Genomic DNA, 19,619 nt, shown 5'->3' with positions numbered 1-19,619 from the left:
ATGAAAATTACCTTTTCATCACTGTTTCTCCATGTCCTTAAATTTCTGAGATTAGCTCACATAGATGCGCACACAACCAGACAAACAAACGTACAGACAAACATATGCACACACAGAGGCACAGACAAACATGTGATTGCTCGACAAGCAATCCCGTTGATAAAGATCTCGAATGATGGTTTGTATCGAATATCTTACATGTACAGACAGCGACTAATTACAATGTAATTATATGTATAGATTTTGTTATTATAAAGCTATAAAAGGCACTTACACAGCCTGTTGAATTTGAAAGTCAGTAACTATTAGATATGCTGAAAAGATCGTAGGCTGAGACACAGATGGCGCTACTAGTATTAAATCCCAATCACTATTAGTTAACCCTAACCTTCACAGAGTCAGATGCTATAAATGCAATACGCATATATACAGACGGCTCAAAAATCGAAGAAAGCTCAGGATGTGGAGTAGGTATACTCCAGATCACTAAGCCTAAGGATTAAGTGGAGAATGGGAAGACCAGCGTGGTCCAAACAGAACTGGCTGGTATCTCAATCGTCACAAAAGAAATAACCAGAAAAGGCAAAAACATAACAATCTGCACTGACAGCAGACAAGCCCTATTAGCCTTGAACAGACAACATTTAACCTTGGGGCTAGTACTAGAGTATCACCAAGATTTAGCCAAAGCCTCGGTAGATAATAACATAATCTTGAGGTGGGTTAAAAGGCACGACGGGAGTAAAGGTAATTGCATTGCCGACCCTTTAGCCAAGGAAACGGCTGGACTAAGAATTTTAGGACCCAGTGGCACCTACGGCCTGATGACTTCGATCAATTGCACCCATGCTCAATCCTTAAAGAGATGGGATGGAATCAAAGGATGCAATCTTACCAGGATCACCTTGGGCGATCCTGGGAAGCTGGCGCCAAAAGAAATATCTGGCGATGACCAGGAAAAATCTACGCTTAACAGTAGGATTTCTGACTGGCCACTGTCAACTAAGAAAACACCTCCATAATATGGGGATAGTGGACACACCTCTATGCAGGATGTGTGAACAGGAAGATGAGACTGTCAGGCATGTCCTATGCGACTTCCTGGAGTTATCGTCAATAAGAGAGTTGTGTTCGGCGAGTCTTGGCCTACACCTACCGATATAAAGGAGATGTCTCCCAGTGACCTGTCCGCTTCCTGGAAAGGACAGGATGGATGATGAGCTAGGAGGACAACTCCTCGGGAGGATGTACAATAGGTCACATGTGGCCTAAGTACAGCGGGCTAATACTCACCCTTCCTACTCCACAGATACAGACTCCCTAACCTGCAAAAGACACGTGTACACAGCTGTCACACTATTATTTTGTGGGAGAGAACATTTTGAGTGAAGCAACTTTTGTTAGTTTACAGAAAATAGATTAAAAGAAATTTTATGTCTTGATAAAACATTGGTTTTTGGCAAAAAAAAAACTGTTGAAGCGAAGGTTTGGCTTGATAAACATTATTCGTATTTTGCACCAGAAAAATCAACGATGTACGCAGTGGATGCCCCAAAGAGGCTGTTGCCGACGAAAACATCAAAAAAGCCTTCAAAATAATTTTGGATGACCGTAAAGTGGAGTTGATCGAGAAAGCTGATGATCTAAATATATCAAAGAAACGTGTTGGACATGTCGTGCATGAATATTTGGGTATACGAAAGCTCTGGTCGTAGTGTATGCGTCGAATGTATGCGTCGATATGTAACAATGGATGAAACATGGCTACATCATTTCACACCATAATCAAAACAATCTTCATCTGAGTGGACTGCACGTGGTGAACCAACTCCGAAGCGTACAAAGACACAACAGTTGGCTGGCAAGATTATGGAATGAAAAAGGACGAAAGCGACGATTACATAGCGTTACTGGAGCGTTTGAAGGACGGAATCACGGCAAATGGCCCCATTTGGAAAAGAAAGTGATGTTTCATAAAGACAATGTACCGTGTCACAAATTAATGAAAACTACGGCAAAATTGCATAAATTTGGCTTCGAATTGCTTACTCATCTGCCGTTTTCTCCAGATCTGGTCCCCAGCGACTTTTTTCTGTTCTCAGATCCCAAATTTTACTATTGTTTCTTACCGTGAATTTGAAAACCCCTGAATATAGAATGTTGATAACGTTTATTTGAGGTATCACAAAACCCCACTTCGTATTTGAAAATTTGGGATTTGGTTCACTCAAAATCGACAATTTTCCTCAGTTTTCATGATAATGATAAACTAATTGAGATACTGAAGTTGTTCTATCTGATTCTTCTGTACTTTTGATTAAGTATACTCACTCAGAGTTGCAAATTAGTTACTCTCAAACACAACCTCGTGAACCATTGATTCATCACCTGTGCTGTGAGAACTTTCGAGTTGAAATGATAGACTCGTAGACTATAATACAGAAAATTTCTTCTTTTAGCTCGGAGATTTGCATAAAGCTGCATCAAAGTCCGTATAAACAAACAATGGACCATTGTTTCCCAACGCCTAATGGCATACTTGCGATTTTTCCCTTATTAATATTTTTATCGTTGGATAATAAGATGTTTAGTAACGAGAAGTTTCCGACCGACGTCATTACAGGGATTTGGAGTATGATTATGACAGTATCGACTTGAGGGGAATCTCTCTGGCTGCTTGTTCTACTCTATGAAATAATTACACTTTGTTATTTAAGATATTTATCCGAAAGGTTTTCGAAAATATTTGATCAAATTGAGACTTTGGTTTTTTGTCACGAATGATTTTAAAAATCTTTCACCCATAGAAGGTTCCATTATCAGCGAGTAACATGGGCTGATTTTCTTATTAAATGTTACTTACTAAGGACACTATCATCCTCATTGGATGTTTCGGGATGAAACATTTGTTTTGACAACTCATCAGCACCGTTTTCGATGAAACATTATAAGATGAAGCACGTAATATTACAGAAGTTTTCCACATTTGTTGTTCAATGATAGAGGAGTGAAAACCCAAAAAACTTTTTCGTTATATCTTTATTAATCTTCTATTCTTTCGACTACCTCAACTGATTTGAGGCAATATAAATGTAATGATTATTTACTTGTCTATTAGAAATTAGATGTTGAAAGAATTAAAAATAAAAATAAACGATTATTTCAGATTCTTCAGCTAACAGCTGTAGACGCAGACACAGGTAACAATGCCAGGATCACCTACCGCTTACTATCTTCGAACGTTTCCGATGACTCGGACAACCAGGAAATCTTCGGAATATTCCCTAACAGTGGTTGGCTCTACCTGCGTGGAAACTTGGACAGAGAAGCGAAGGACAAATACGTCCTTGTTGTGGCAGCAACTGACAACGGGACCCCTTCCGAAACGGCTACCACAAGAGTCCTTGTTGACATCCTGGATGCTAATGACAACGATCCGGCGTTCGTGAAGGAGTTTTACGAGTTCAGCATCGAAGAGAATTTGAGAAGAGGCACTAGCGTGGGAAAGGTTTTGGCGACTGATGCTGATATTGGTGAAAACGCTGCTATCAGATACAGCCTCATTCCCAGCAATAGCAGCTTCCAGATCAACGAAATTACGGGTAAGTTTTTTAATGTACAGTTTCAAATTCGAAAGAACCCGAATGGAAAAAAAAGTATTGAATTAAAAATAATTATTCATTGTCAGGAAACTATTGGTTATTAAACCTATATCCAAATTGACTGTAATTGAGTAGAATTGACTTGAATATTTTTTATTCAAAATAAACTCAGTTGCTTTCCTCGTTCCTTTGAAAGTTTCCCACAATGTTTTGTATTATTTATTTAGCGTACGGCTTATTAATATCACAAAAGTTAACATGAACATAATTGTATAAAAGCATAAAAAACAAAGGAAATTAAGTTTACAAACAAACATCTAAGTCACGTATATATTCAATTGCATCCTAAGTCGCTGTCTGGAAGTCAGAGGGGTCACCGGTGTAGGCCCTAAGTAGGCAGTCTTCAACGATGTGGCTGATTGTTTCGGTATCATCTCATTCTATTTAGGGTTGACCATGTTTTGCGGGGTAGGTCGAATCCATGTGGTTTGCTTGATATGCAAGGCATGTTGTGGTAGGCTAGTGGAGGATTGACCTCCCATTCTTCTCGCCAGCAGCAGTTATGTGAAAACCAGCATCATCCATAGATTTTCCAGTTCTGATAGTAGGATTGCCTGGAGCAGAGTCGGTTTCTTTCAAGGGCGAGGGTAACGGACTGGATCGATAGTTTAGGATTATTAATGATCTCCTTGAATTCCCTGACAAGAGCGTGCTCTCTACAGAGGTAATGAGGGGCTATTTAGCTAAGCGTGGGGAGCCAGAAAGTAGGTGTTGATTCGATAGTACCTATAATGAGCCGCATTGTGTGGTTGAGCTAGACATCAACCAGGCCAATGTGAGCGCTATTAAGCAACACCAGGGCGCAGTATTCAGCTGCTGAATATACCAAGCCCAGGGCTGAAAATCTCAGTGTGGAGGCTGATGCTCGTTAAGATGATGCTTGCCAAGTGGTGTATAAAGATGGAGAAGTGATAGCTTAGATTTATTTTCTCAAAACTTATCTATCCTAAAAACGAATCCCTTATAATTTAAAAGTACATTGGTGTCGAAATATTGGGATGACATTGTGAAAAATATATTAACCAGGAAGAAATGTGAACATTTAGCAATATTGGAATGATATCATTTAGCAATAATGATTCGATACTTGGAAGCAATATGCGGTTATATCTTCAAGAAAACATCGGTACAACATTATGAACAATTTAATTGCCCAAAAATTCTAAGCAAGTAGCAATATTGGAATAATCTTGGAGTTCTTCATCTGTTTCAATGAAAAATTTATATTTGGAAAGGATTGATTCATTCTGTCAAATCCCATTCGTATTCCCGAAGGAAAACAAAACACTACTTATTGGCATTTTAGACAAAGGCACTTTTGAGATACCTAATCACCTTTTCAAAAAAACTTGTGGAAGTATTAAATGTTTGCAATTGTGTCTAGTAAGTAGAGAAGTGCTGATATACATTTATCCTCCCATATTTTTGACCGGGTGTATCTAGAAACCAAGATTAAAGATGTAACATCCGGATGTCAAAAGTCAAAAAGCAAAACACATATTATTCGGTTTTTGAAATGACTTTACTTCATGAATTATATGAAAAAAGGTTTTTTCTTAGTTTTGTGTCAGAGAAGAGTTGATTGACTGTGTCAACCCCTCCCCTCAGTTGGTCTGGAGGTGGTTGAAAAGTGTAAACCGCAGGGTGAAAAATTGTTGATGTCATTGTTTGATTTTACATGTAGAGTATATTAGTCAACCACTATTGAAATGAAGATATGTATATTGGATGTGCTCAACAAATTTGTAATTCAATGCCGTTTTCCCTTTTGGAAACCATTTGAAATAAATATTGCATTGCCAACATCAGTATTTCAGATTAGAATCAGTATCAATATCGGAGCTACAGTATCGGTATTAAGTGTTTTCATTCGATATTCACCATACATTGAAATTGCAATATACTTGTTTTATTGTTAATTCAATATTCAACCAATATTGAAATTATTATGCTTATATAATCTTGAATTGATAATTCAATAAAGTTATTCAGTTTCCAAAACAGTATAAAATGAATATTACATTCCAATAAAAATATTCTAGATTAGAACTGAACAACATTCAATATTGAAATGAAATTCATTTGAGAAAATATATCACGACATGTTTCGCTAACCCAGTAACTTTTTCGTAGTGATTAAGTACCAGTAGATAGTACTTAATTCATTACAAAAAAGCTACTGTGTTAGCGAAACATGTGATATATTTCTTTGAATAAAGTTTGTGGAGAATATCGTAAGGTGTCGTTTATGAAATTACTATGGATCTTCAACAAGTAACGGCCAAATCCATCAGAAAAAAAAAACACTTCAATCTTCTGTTTCAATTCGATGTTAAACTATATATTGATAATTCAATATGCTTCTTTGAGTTTGAATACAATTTTAAAATAACACTGGAATGAGTACATGTCTAATGAATCATGCCGATATGCTGCCTAAATTGTCAATTCAATATTTTTATTCATTTTTGAAGCAATATTAAGTAGATATTGGAATGCCAATGTTGAAATTGAAATTCAAACCCGCTATTTTGCTATTACAAAAATGATACTATCCTTATCGCCAGATATAGTGATTTAGTAGCAATTTATCAAACCGATATTGTATTCAAACACCGGATAACAGTTATTGGTAGCAGGTACATTAATTTTCAGATTTGTTTAAAAAAAATTCGGTATATCTCATCAATTCTTTCGACTTTTCTTGAATGACTAAATTAAATTTTTTTGAGCAACAGGTTTGCAAAATTTGAATTTGATTGTTATTTCATATAACATTTGATCTGGATTGGAGTAGTGTAAAATCATATGTAAAGAATGGACTAATTTGTATGTAAATATGTAAATAATGAAACATCTGCTGAAGACGAATATTACTGGAGTTTTTTCCCAACACCAAATCGTTGATCACTTGGTGATCGAAACACGTGTCGAGGTGTTGAAAATAACGATTTGGTGTTGGGAAGGAAGATTAATCTTCCTATTTGAAGATGATCCCTTGGTGATCGAAACACTTGTCGAGGTGTTAAAAATAACGATTTGTTGTTGGGAAAAAACTCCAGTAATATTCATTACTACACCAAAGGTTACAAACATTGCATCATAAGTGCTGAAGATGATTTTGAAAACAATTTTAAAATGAGTCTCATAACACCATAGTTGCAGAAACGATGTAATTATGTATTACGACCAACTATGTTAGGCACTTTTTTACGACTAATGTTTTCACAAACTTTCATAAACATGTTTCATCAGTCTGTCACTGCCGATTGGGAGTTGTAATCTGGTACTGAAACTTTCAGAATTTATTTATATCATCGATATTCAATAGTTGAATGAAGGGAAAAATCACCTTTCGGTGTATATAACTCTAAAGTTTTCTGTTCTCATGGTCGACAAAGAATATTCTGTAAGCTGTTTTACCTGATACACAATTTCATCATAGGTTAATTGTGAATTCGTGTAGTCTTTCTTGAACAAACTATCGGACTAAAACATTTGATACCAAGTTTACCGCGGTAAATGAAATGCAAACAGTATTTATCCTTTGTATTAATATGCCGACAGCACTATTTGTCAAGTAAAAACGCGCGTGCATTTTCTCTTTAATAATATTTGCTTTGTTCTTCGGATGGTCAACTTTGGTTGTGGGTTTTGTAATACGAGAAAAATCATCTGTATTGTAGAGAAATGAAGGTGTGGTGGTAATCAATGACTAAAAATGCGATACAATACTAAATACTAACAAAACGTTTCGATCCTTTAATATGTATTTCAAAGACACTAACATGAAATTATTCTTTTGAATGAATTAAATTCGATATGAAATATATTTCTATTCACCACAAAATATAAAAATTTTCAAGAGTCACAGGTATTCAAATGGGGTCAAATGATATCGAAAAATAGGCAAATAAACATACAATGTTGTTGATAAAATTGAACATTATCTTAGTCGTTAAGCCCAAATCACTTTCATATATTTTTAAAAAAATTTATATTGTATATAAAGTTTTGTCTGTGCTGTTCCAAATACACACTGCTATATCGCTAATAATCTATTTTCAATGAAAAATAATACAATAAATTGATGGATGTAGCTGTTACTACGTGGTAGGAAATCATAATGAAGAAAAGAGAAATGAAACTTTCTATGTTTCTTACCACTTTTATTTGTAACTAACGTTACTGCAGTTTCGTCCTACATGGACATTTTCAAACTTATACATTATACATATACATTTATTGTATAAGTTTGAAAATGTCCGTATAGGACGAAACTGCAGTAACGTTAGTTACGAATAAGAGTGGTAAAAAACATAGAAAGGAAATAATACACGTTATTTAACCAAAAAAAAAAGTTAATTAGCGTTTTTAGTTATTCTTTTTTTTATTTCTGAATTATTTCATGTATGTCTATCGTTGAAAAACAGTTTACCGTCATAGGTGCATAACATTACATTTTAATCTTCTATGTATAACGTTTCTGTGTTCGTCCAATCGAAGTTGGTAAAAAGGAATAAGTAGTTACTAAGCAAGAAGGCGCTGAACCAGTGTTGCCAGATGACATGCAATTTGATCGGAAATAATTGGATTTATTTGAATCCAAAAATGTTTAACTACGTATCTGTTTTGAAAAAAATGTTTTAAAATCTGTTTTTCCGTTAACCAGCTGTCGCACCCCTACGAATGACAACCCTCAGAAGTCGAAACTTGTGCGAGCTAAGTATTAACGAGGTTTTACCTTTTAACGTGTGATTCCTAACACGGATACTCCAGTTAAATGTTCTATTCATAACTAGGCCAGATGGCACCACAGCGATTGAGTTTTAATTGACTTATGTTACCAAATGACATTCATGACTATTAATCTCACTAGCTATTTTGTAACTCATAGAGCAACGTCATTAACTAACGATATGCTCAAATGAGTTTGTGAAAGTAGATATTTGTTTTGAAATTTGTCACTTCTCAGAAAATGAGTACTTTTAACATATTATTCATTGCATCTCTGAAATCTAATGAAGTAAATGTAACTTCGTCACGGTGATGCTACCCGAATTTAATACCCGAGTATAATGTGTGTTGGATGTGGAAATTATATAGAATTGATCATTTTCCGGGATACTGTTTTCATGGCATCTTTGAAATCCAGCTAGCTAAATGAAACTGAGACTAAAATTACCAATTACAGTACCTATAGTTGTGGTGCAGCCAGGAAACAACTGAGTCGTCTCCTCAAGAGCGGGGTACCTTACAAAACCGCCTAGCACCAACATCTTGAGAGCGGCATACGCAGAATGTGTCTTAGGTGGGGAAACAAACCCCCCATGAGCAGGTTAGCAAACGTTTGTGCTCAAGTAATGATTCACCAAAACCAGAGGCGGAAAATCCCTGCACGGCTGAATCTAAGGCATCGTCAGGTGTAGCTGACGTGCAAAAACCCTCATATGTGAAGGATGTCGTGGGTGTCAAGGTGGGAATCTTGCACCTTGACTATCCGACTACCTTGTTAACAATGAAACAGTAAAGCATAAACTTTGTGCCGGCCCCGCTGGGGACCGAATCAGGTTTTTAGAGTTCGGCAGAGCCGTACTCTTACCATCTGACCTGAAAGACCACTCACCATACAAACTAATCGGCTCCGTTAAGAAGCTGGGTTTATTTGGCCGAGTGTGAATAGGTGTGAGCCACAATAAACCCTTGTGAGTTGCGGTGGAGGGTCGAATAGACTCACTTACTTTGAACCTAACCTAACCTAAACCTATAATTTCATATTGAAGCCGAGTAAAAATGAAAGCACGAGGGAATGAGTATGCAGTGTAATAAAGTACAAAATTGGTAAATATTAACTAACAACTCTTGATGCTGAGAGAAAAGAAAATTGTAGGAAAACTTCAGGTTTAAATCTCATAATGAAAATATTACATTTATCTATTATTCTTTCATAGACCACTGAGAGTTAAATTCGGAGGGCTGCCTCATCAAGAGATTATAACATAGATAGATCTTTCAAATTAGTTAGGATGCTATTCAGAATGTGAAGTGAAAATTTTTTTTGTTTTTGAGCACAATGCAGTTTTTTCATTTTTACTTCTTAGGGAGTTATTTCTTTCTATATTTCTTTATATTATAATCAAATTCTTCAGATCCAAAGAAATATGTCTGCACCTGGCAACGCTGAACTGATTAATCGCGAGAAAATAAAAGCGTCGATCTGACACGTTTGTCACGTATAAATCATATTTAGTATCTCACATGTATCGGATTTGTTCGAGGTATCGGAAGAGAACAAATGCCGCGGCCTTAATCGCATTACAGTTCATGAATCAATCTCTGAATGTACCACTTGCATAGATCTATGGAACATAACTCAATTCCTTCGGCACGTTGCAGACAGCGTCGGCCGGATCTTGGGAATGCGAATTTGAAAGAGATTATAATTAGGAACTTCCATGATTTTTGTAAGACAGTATATGATTAGTGCTACAAGTAGGCAGTTGGATGTCTCAGAAAAATTTGTCAATTCCATTCACCACTGAGACAGTATTGAATCACCTAATAATTATTTTTACTCGACTATCACTGAAATAATAATAATACAAAACATTCAATAGTATACTTCACAGATTAAATATTTCACTTTTTCCGAAAGCAATTTTCAAAGAGAATGAATTTCCTTAAAAACAAATTGCCATCCACAAATGTTACGATTTAGATATAACTAGCGACCTGCCTGGGCTACGCACAAGTGGAATTCTGATTCTAAATATACATACAAACGCGTGCGATCGCTGCTGATCATAAAGTGCTATATGTAGTGTTTTCAATGAAAAAATAATTTGCTAATCATCTATTGTATTATCTAAAATGTATAAAAGTCAATAATTTTTTTAAATGCTTGGAAATCAATAAATTCGAAAATTCGGATCATCTGCCAATGACAGAATTGGTAATCAGTGAACTGTGGATTGCATTAACTTACAACATCAATCAAACTTCAGATAATGTAAATTTGAACCTCCCACATTGAAAAAGGAAAAGATCAGTTTTCCTTCAACTCATATTAGAAAATTGTCAAAAAAATGAAGCTTCGAATGTAGCATGCTAATCAGAATGTTCCTTTGATTTTGATTTTTATCCGTCCAAATTGAACTTTTCAAAAACAAATAGTGGTCCGGCTGCAGATATATCTGTCCAGTGAAAGTAAAACTAAACATCTGTATTATTCAAAAATTAATCACATCATTCAGAAAATTCATTCGTTTACCCGCAACAAATACAAATTAGTCCATTTTGAAGAAATCACAAGCAATTAACTCGTGGTACCAAAGTGTTGAAGTTCAACGGAGCATGCAAACCGTAAATTATTCCACAAGGAATTATTTACAATAATATTCATGCAAAGCTATCGTAAATTAGGATCGTGTTTGAGTTTTATGCTCAACTAGCCTAGAAACTCAATTTTGCAAGATGGATATCCTTTTCTGCGGCGGCCATTGGAGGCAATCATGCAGCTCTGAGATATATCGACGGGTTCGGGGCGAAATACTCACGATATGACATCTGATGAGGCATTGCTTTTCGTTGTAAGAAATTATGGAAGAAAATACAACTTTAGATTTTTATTTGAGCTACCGTGCGAGTAACTTTGGCGCAAGTTGACCCGGTGAACAATGTATTTGCATCGGTTATATGATGGTTTTAGTAAGACGTCCACAGATAGACTAATGAAAATCTTTATTCCTGCTGATGCATAACTTAATCTCATGTTACATGATTTTCTCTAAGCTGATGAAAATGTTAATTTTTTTATCAATGAAAAATTGGTATTTGTAGGTGCAGATGTTTTAAATATATTAAGGCATCTTTTTAGAACTGCAAAAAAATATCAATTATTCAGGCTCCTGAAAGAACGTCTCATATATTGTGTGTCCGTCATCCGAAGGATGTTTGTTTTGGAATATATGGAGTAATGAGTATTTCATCTCCAACACATTTTATATAACACCATTTCCTATGAGTTGATAAAAATACGTATTTTGCAATTTAAAAAAGTGTATTTTCGTAATAATATTGAATTGAACAAGTATTCAGTTAAAACGTCTTTATTCAACTAATATAACAACAAACAATATACAAAAAATATTGAGTTGAATGGAGTGAGTATCGTCAAAACCATTTTTAAACTTAACCCTCGAAATAAAAAAAAATTACTGCGTAATATAAACCACTGAAGGGTCCAGTTTGTCAGAAACTTGTCATATCCCTGAATGTTGCCTACGCATTGAATAATTAATGGAGATAATGAAGTTTCTATACTTAGCTTCCTTTAGAACGTTAATATTCGGGAAAACCCAATTTTTTTTGGGTTCCTCAACTGAAAAAAAGTTTTGAAAAGTTGTGCAGTGAATGTTTCCAATTGAAAGTGTATCCTTATACACTTCGTGTTTATTTGACTGAACTGACTGATAATATAAACAAAACTGAAGACTTCACCGTGTACCCCTAGTTGAAATATAATTTTAGAGTTCAAGTTTTTACGGTGTTTTGTTTCCTCAGTCTTTGTTTTCAAATTCGTAAACAAAACACAGACTCGACTCATCCGTTTGGTGGGAAACCTTTAAACCTCCATTCACTGGAACTTCAACACATCAAAGAACAGTAACGTAGCGTACTATCGGCAAAACTTCACAATAATTAGTATAGACATTAGAGGACGTTCAAACATGATCTATTTGCGAGAGGCGAGTGCCTGAGACCGTACAGCGTAAACTATTCACAAGGAATCCGGCGGAAGGGACGTGAAGGAGGCAGGCCTCAGCTGAAGAAGCGGTCCAACGGCATTCCCGCTTGCTCAACGAAACGCACCGAAACTGACTTCGCATGGGCCACTGTCCGCATTATCTTCTAGTGCTATTTAACATTAGATCAACTATGATTTCGATATATTTTATTTAAAGATCTACAAACTTATTTGAATCGTATCTGTTGAACACAAAAATAAAATTGTGAATACCTTTCTGAAACGTATAGAAGTATTTTAAGCAAAATTTAAAAAATGAAATGGTATAAATAATCAAATTCACATAATGTAAAAATTAAAAACTGTTTATGAGAAAAGTACATATGCATATTATACTATTTCTCCAGTGTATGTTATTTAATACCTAATTTTTTTCTTTATATATTATGTATCACAACAAATTGAAATTATTATTATTTTACTATTATTACTATGATATAACTACTACATAAACCACTCAAAAAAGTAGAACACTGGATACATTTTTGTAAAAGTTATCCAAAGTATATTTATTGCTGACCAAAAGCAATAGGACCTAAGGTAACTGTTATTGATTGAATTTCAGTATTTCCAAAAAATGTTCATTAATATCTACATAAAATTTTGATTAAAAAAAATTCACCGAATTTTTTATACAACCATTTTGTAATGTATATTTAATAAGTTTGTATATTTAATAAGTTACTTAAAGACGAAACGTCGAGTTGAATTAAAATACTTTTGATTTACCATTGACCCTCTCTCCACCAGTACATCCTTAAATATTGAAACTGGGTCACAAAAACATCAAGAAATACTTTAACTAATGTAGTCGTTTTCTATAGTATAGTCTTGCTCAAATTATTTTTAGACTTGGAAAATAACCAAGTTTCATCGACATATATGAATGGAGAGCTAAAAAATTTTTTTACAACAGTGTCTTTTTCCCATAAGTCTTTTCTGTTATCTTAAAACGAACATCTTTTTCGTTTTAATTTTCGTTTTACTTCAAGAAGGATGCTATCCAAAGTGTTCATTAGAGATCCCTAATTTATATATTTTGTATTGCAAGTTTCAAAATTAATTGCTTCTTGTGAATCTAAGGACTTTGGATGAGAGGACTATTTTGGTTCTTTTTCAACCCCGTCACTCTTGTCGAGATTTATCAAACGTTTTAATTTGGATTGACTTATTCCAGAAGCTTCAAAACTAACTAAAACGTGTCTTATATGGCTTAGAGACGCATCGTCAGCTGATGGTATCGCATTGTCGAACTCTCAATAATAATTGAAATTATTTTCATTTTTATTTTTATTATCATTATCAAGTGATTGCCTTCGGAATCATATCGGATCTGCTTCAGGTAGTACTTTATTCGATTATATAAACCCTATTTATTCGACTTGAGTTTTATTGAAACCAGAAGAAAATTACCGCCGTTCCGAACTAACTTTAAGCCTCTTATGGTATCTTAACGAAATGGTGTCTTGTAGAGGTGTCAAGATTAATCACGTGTTACTGACACCGAGATATTTGTGGTTCGTCTCGAATTACGCGTCTCGAAATGAAAGTGATATTAATGTGAACTTGCAGATGCAGTTTCTACGGCCGATTGTGTGCACGCAGACTTTCCGAATAAGAAATTCTTGTACATTATTCACTTGTTTTTAAAGTATTCAAATACTAGTAGACTTTTGTAGGCAATTATGAGAACCTTTGTTTTTTTAAATTAATTTGTGAATTTATCAATAATGAGCGCTTTCTGAATATCCATATTCCATAGCAAACTGAAGAAGATTCAACAGATAGAATACATTTATTCTCACTTAATACGGGTGTATCCTGGGCCATAGTTGCACGAGTATTACGCTGACAATTATTCTACCTTTACCATACCAAGTATGTACAAGCTCTTCTACTATGAGACTATCAAGAAAGAGTAATATTTTGGAGAGAATAATCAGAACTACGACTAATCCAATTTTTTAATTCGATTTTATGGACGAATTAATCAAACTTGAAGCGCACATACACAAATTACAGTATTGGGCACTAAAAAACTTGAGAATAGCAAGGAACGATCGCTTTCAGAACCAGTTTGTTATTGTTCCCGTTGTTCTGAATGCATTAACATGATACTGTCATTTGATTTTGCTTACCTGACCTTTTTTGTGTACCTTCAAGGACAGGTAGCCAGATTTTATTAATGTTCATTGCTTCTTCTTCACTATTGAAATTATCCCTGTGTTTTTGAATTTCTATTGTCTCTCTATAAACTCTTGGATAGTAATTTTGAGTTTTATCGATTATTACTGTATCTTCGAATGAGACAATTTGAGTGTCTTCTTTGTTGAGAGCATGTGTTCGGAGAGACGGGTACCTACACTTCTTTTCGTGGTTCCAATGTAGGCGACCCGCAGCTACAAGGACTTCGGCATACCCCGGGTATTAATAAAGTTTCTCTGGGGTCCTTAGCAGACCATAGACTTTGTCTAATAGTTTTTGTTGTCCTAAATATTGGTTCAACTCTCCTGATCCGCCAAAGTAAACCCAGTAACTTTGGCGTACTCCCTCCTGGGTCGTATGCCCCCTTCAAATTCTCCTTCGCTGTACCTATTTGCTTCGAAGGCATTTTTTAGACGATTGAGTTCCTCAGCAAGACTCTCAGGTTCACAGATACGTCGTACTCTCTCAACCATGAATAATTACCTGAGCTTACCCATAAACTGCTTATCAATTGGAACATTAGGAAACAATATTGACAGACTCATTTAAATGTCCACTAAGCAATGAGTAGGTGGAATTTAATAAGTACTACAAGCCGAAAGAAACTATTGTAGAGGGAACACGTGTTGCGGTTTTGTGCACCCAATGAAACACGTGTTGCTGTTTTGTACACTCAATTAATATCTTACAATAAAGTGTTACTCAAATATGCTACCTGGAAGATGAGACGGACAAAAGTGTTTGCGATTTTTGCCAAACAATCTGCCAGCCTTTCTAAACGAAGTACCTTTAAACTTGCACAGTTAGATGGCGCTCCACCACATTTTGACCGCCAAGTTCGGCAATTTTCAATAAGTACCTGTCAACGAAGATGGATAGGAAAGGGTAGAAAAAAATCATTGCCACCACCGTTCCTGAATATGAACCTTCTTGACTTTTTTCTTTGGGGCTACATAAAATAGCGTGTCGAAATGTAATAATGAACAAGGATTGCGAAAACACATTCATCATGTGGTGCAAGAAATACGAAATAATCTGCCAACAATTTACAATTTCCAATGAAATTTTATTCGATGCTACAGAATATATACATTAGAGCTGGAGGAAGGAGTTAATTTTGAGCATTCTTTGTAAATATTTTTCTTGAAATGTATTTAATATTTTCACTTTTTCAGTTCTTATTAAAAGTAAAGTATATATTCTTATCAAACCTAATTGCCTATTGCAGATTGAAAATAGAATATTATTTAGTCCATTTTTTGATAATATTTTGAGTTTTCATTTTAATAGAAACATCCAAAGTTAAAATGACACTAATTACCATTTCACTTTCTATCACTTTTCAGTGAAATGAACATAAATCTTCCGATAGTCCACATAAATACAATTTCCTCACAATAATGATTGAACATTAAACTAATTATCAGTTCATAAGAAAAATGATATGAGGCAATTTATGTTTTGATAATCGTAATTGACCGTAGAGCGATCTGCATCGAGAACAGCAATCATCGAAGTAATTTGATATATCAGCAATAATTGGACCACAAAAAGTGTGTTGATTGGAGCAAAGTAGTTATAGAAAGTGTCAACGGCGTATTATTTGTTCTGAGAGCGGAATGCTAAAAGCATTCTTCGGCTTCTGGGACCAACCGAGATTCGGACAACGTGACTGGCATCTCGGCTCTCATACATTTCAATCATCTGCTAAAGATTGTCATTTCGTGGCGCTGTCTCTTTCTTGGACGTTCTCGCAGTCAAGGGCAACCTTTCGGAAATCCACCTCTGAGTAATATCTAATGGGCTGGTAGGAAACAGTTTACTTAGATGCAGATAAAGTTGAATAACTGAAAATCACTTTTGCATTTTGTTGAAAGTATGTTGCAATTATTTTCGGTTAGTCATTCTGATTAAGTAGTTTGAAAATAAGCATGAAGATCCATCGGCATAAAATGTTTTATAATACCTTTATAAATAATTGGGCACATCTATAATGTACAGTGAAAATAAAATAGGCAGTGATATGATTTCTTGTGGAACCCCGACGGTACTTTTCAGCAATATCTGTTTTGTATGATTCTATTCTAAGCCCCTGTCGTTGTTTTCACTTCTCTGTAGGTACTACATACAAAACTCGGCTGAGGTCTTTGAAATCTACTTTGAAATCTTCCTCTATTTTCTATATTCCTATATACTGATTCTCTCCACTGAACCTTATTTTTTTTTGTTCCAGGTGATATAACTACCAAAGATGTTTTGGACAGAGAAACCAAACAACATCACGACTTGGTTGTTGAAGCCAGAGACAAAGGCTCACCTCCTAGGAGTTCAAGGGTTGTCGTGAAAATCGTCGTTTTGGACGTAAACGACAATACCCCGGAAATCGTAGACCCCCAAGAAGATGTCATCAGCGTCCGAGAAGAACAGCCACCAGGTACCGAAGTTGTTCGTGTGAGAGCAATCGACGCTGACAACGGAAACAACGCCTCCCTCACATATTCGATAGTGAAAAATCATGATTCAGACGGACACGGTGTCTTCGCCATAGATCCAGTCTCCGGCGTCATAAAAACCAGGATGGTTCTGGACCACGAAGAGAAAACTATCTACCGTCTTGCTGTGGCAGTTACGGATGGAGGAAAACCACCCAAGCAGAGCATTCGAATGCTGAGGGTCGAAGTATTGGATCTGAACGATAACAGACCCACTTTCACGAGTTCAAGTTTGGCTTTCAGAGTTGATGAAGACGTTCCCGTTGGCTATGTAGTCGGATCAATCGCTCTCACGGAACCTGTTGATGAGAATTCGCTAACAGGTTCCGGAGGGTATGTAACCTACTCCTTGACGTCTTTGTCTACGGATACAATAGGGGATGCTTTTGACATCGACAGAAGTACAGGGTCTCTTGTTGTGGCTAGGCGACTAGATAGAGAGACACAGAGTGAATATCGCTTGGAGGTAAGAGCTCTGGATACCAGCGCCATGAACAATCCTCAGAGTAGCGCAGTCACTGTCAGAGTAGACATTGCCGATGTAAACGATAACGCACCGAAATGGCCACAAGATCCCATAACCATCCCCATCAACGAGCACACCGAAATAGGTACTCCAGTTTTCAATTTTTCAGCGTTCGATGCAGACAGTGGAAGTAATAGTCAGTTGAGGTATAGCTTGCAGAAACAACACCACACGGCTGATATATTTTCCGTGGATTTGCTCACTGGAACACTTGTTTTACTTTCAAATCTGGATTTCGAAACGACTCAGGAGTACACCATTATCGTGACTGCAACTGATCAGTCACAAAACGTCTCTGAAAGGCTTAGCACCTCTGTTACTGGTCGAATAATTGTTACTGACTTCAACGACAACGCTCCAAAATTTGTGGTTCCCACTACCTCCACAGTACAAATAAGCGAGTCTACTAGCGTGGGGATGACCATTGCTCACATCATCGCCATCGATATGGATAGTGGAGACAACGGCAGAGTTACGTATATAATTTCAAACGGGAATGACGCGGGTCTATTTTCATTGGGGTATGACACTGGGACCTTAACTCTGGCGAAGCCTTTGCCTTCTAGTCATAAATCGTTTGTTCTAAATATTACCGCGAACGATCATGGAACACCTACGAAGCAAGCTACTATGCAACTGAAATTGGTTGTGCAGGGATCGCTCAATAGTTCGTTGAAGTTCTTGGAGTCGCAGTACTTGGTTAGCGTTCCGGAAGACGTGTCTGTTGGAAGTGTTGTTACCAAAGTCTCTGCGAGGTCCGGAATTACAAATGACAGTGAGTATATTTGAAAGTTATGTGTTTTGAAGCTACGATTTAGGTACATGTTATGTATTCACTTTTCGGAACTCTGCTAGTTGGCTTAGATTTTTCTCACACATCTGATGAGTTATGTAATCACGTTCCATATACATAATATATTAGGAAAAATGGCTTTAGTTAGCCTGCACGGATCTGGCACATGCGTATACACAATTTAATTTTTTTTTGTGACAATAATTCTACTGTAAGTTTTGAAGATGCTATTCGTGAAATTGATATATACGTATTTTTTTATTGAATTTCATCAATTTTGAAGTGTTCAAAGATATAATTTCAAGTGTTGAGGTTAGAAAGAAAGTGAACCATATGTTGCTAATGTTTGTTACTGAAAAATCTTCAACGTAAAATAATCGTTACTCTGCAAATTTAAACTATTCGCCACGTTTCGTACCGTGTGCCCACCAGTGGACACTGTCAGGTGTCTATTCGGGCCCCGTGGCTACCTATAGACATTTTGATTTTGACCTTGATCATTAGACGCCATGTGCACACCCGTGGATACATTTTATATAGGTATTGCATGTATTTGTCGATTCTGCAATCCCAGAGATGCAGACCATGCAGTTTTAATTTTTATTACTCACCCAGTATTGGTTTTTCGCTTGCCAAATTCACTGTCAATCACTGTGATTGAAAAACTGTGTCTACGGGTGGTAATTCAGTCTCCAGCAGCAAAATTTCTATCTGAGACTACATGTCCATCTGTGGTCACAGAAAAAGAAATATCGGAAAAACACAATTTTCATTGAAAACTTGTCGAAATAACTAATTAAATGATCTAGAGAAAACAAAAAATATAACGAAATCTCTACAAATTATTATTATTAAACAACGTAACTTGTGATATCATTGATGTTTGTTAGCAATTGACGTCATGCATGTTGACTGGCGTGCCTTCTCACATAATTTAAGAGTGATTCAATTCTCTTTTATTATTGAATGAATGTTCATTTTCTTGAAAATTTAAAAAACCATTTCGATTTTAGAGTGTCTTTGATGTAAACCACTATATTATTATTATAATTGTATTTTTAATAGATTCATTGATATGTTGAAAAATTAAGTCTGGGCATCATAACTTGCTTTATGTATAGCTGACTATTTATAA

General features: G+C 35.8%; 1 protein-coding gene across 5 annotated transcripts in view; it reads left to right on the top strand.

Moving 5' to 3' along the window:
- The window catches only part of ds (dachsous cadherin-related 1), a 456,386-nt gene that overhangs the window by 428,509 nt on the left and 8,258 nt on the right, over positions 1-19,619 (top strand). For all 5 annotated transcript variants that reach the window (XM_074181624.1, XM_074181623.1, XM_074181625.1 and 2 more), the window contains 2 exons: positions 3,167-3,602; positions 16,907-18,466. In XM_074181624.1, the coding sequence (XP_074037725.1) occupies positions 3,167-3,602; positions 16,907-18,466 (1,996 nt within the window). The remainder of the gene's footprint in view (positions 1-3,166; positions 3,603-16,906; positions 18,467-19,619) is intronic.

The sequence above is a fragment of the Leptinotarsa decemlineata genome, unplaced genomic scaffold (genome assembly GCF_025532065.1).
Source record: "Leptinotarsa decemlineata unplaced genomic scaffold, Ldec_3_MD MMD2_tig00026314_RagTag_RagTag, whole genome shotgun sequence".
Classification (NCBI taxonomy): domain Eukaryota; kingdom Metazoa; phylum Arthropoda; class Insecta; order Coleoptera; family Chrysomelidae; genus Leptinotarsa; species Leptinotarsa decemlineata.
The sequence above is the reverse complement of the archived record's forward strand: the minus strand, read 5'-3'. Positions and strand labels throughout refer to the sequence as shown.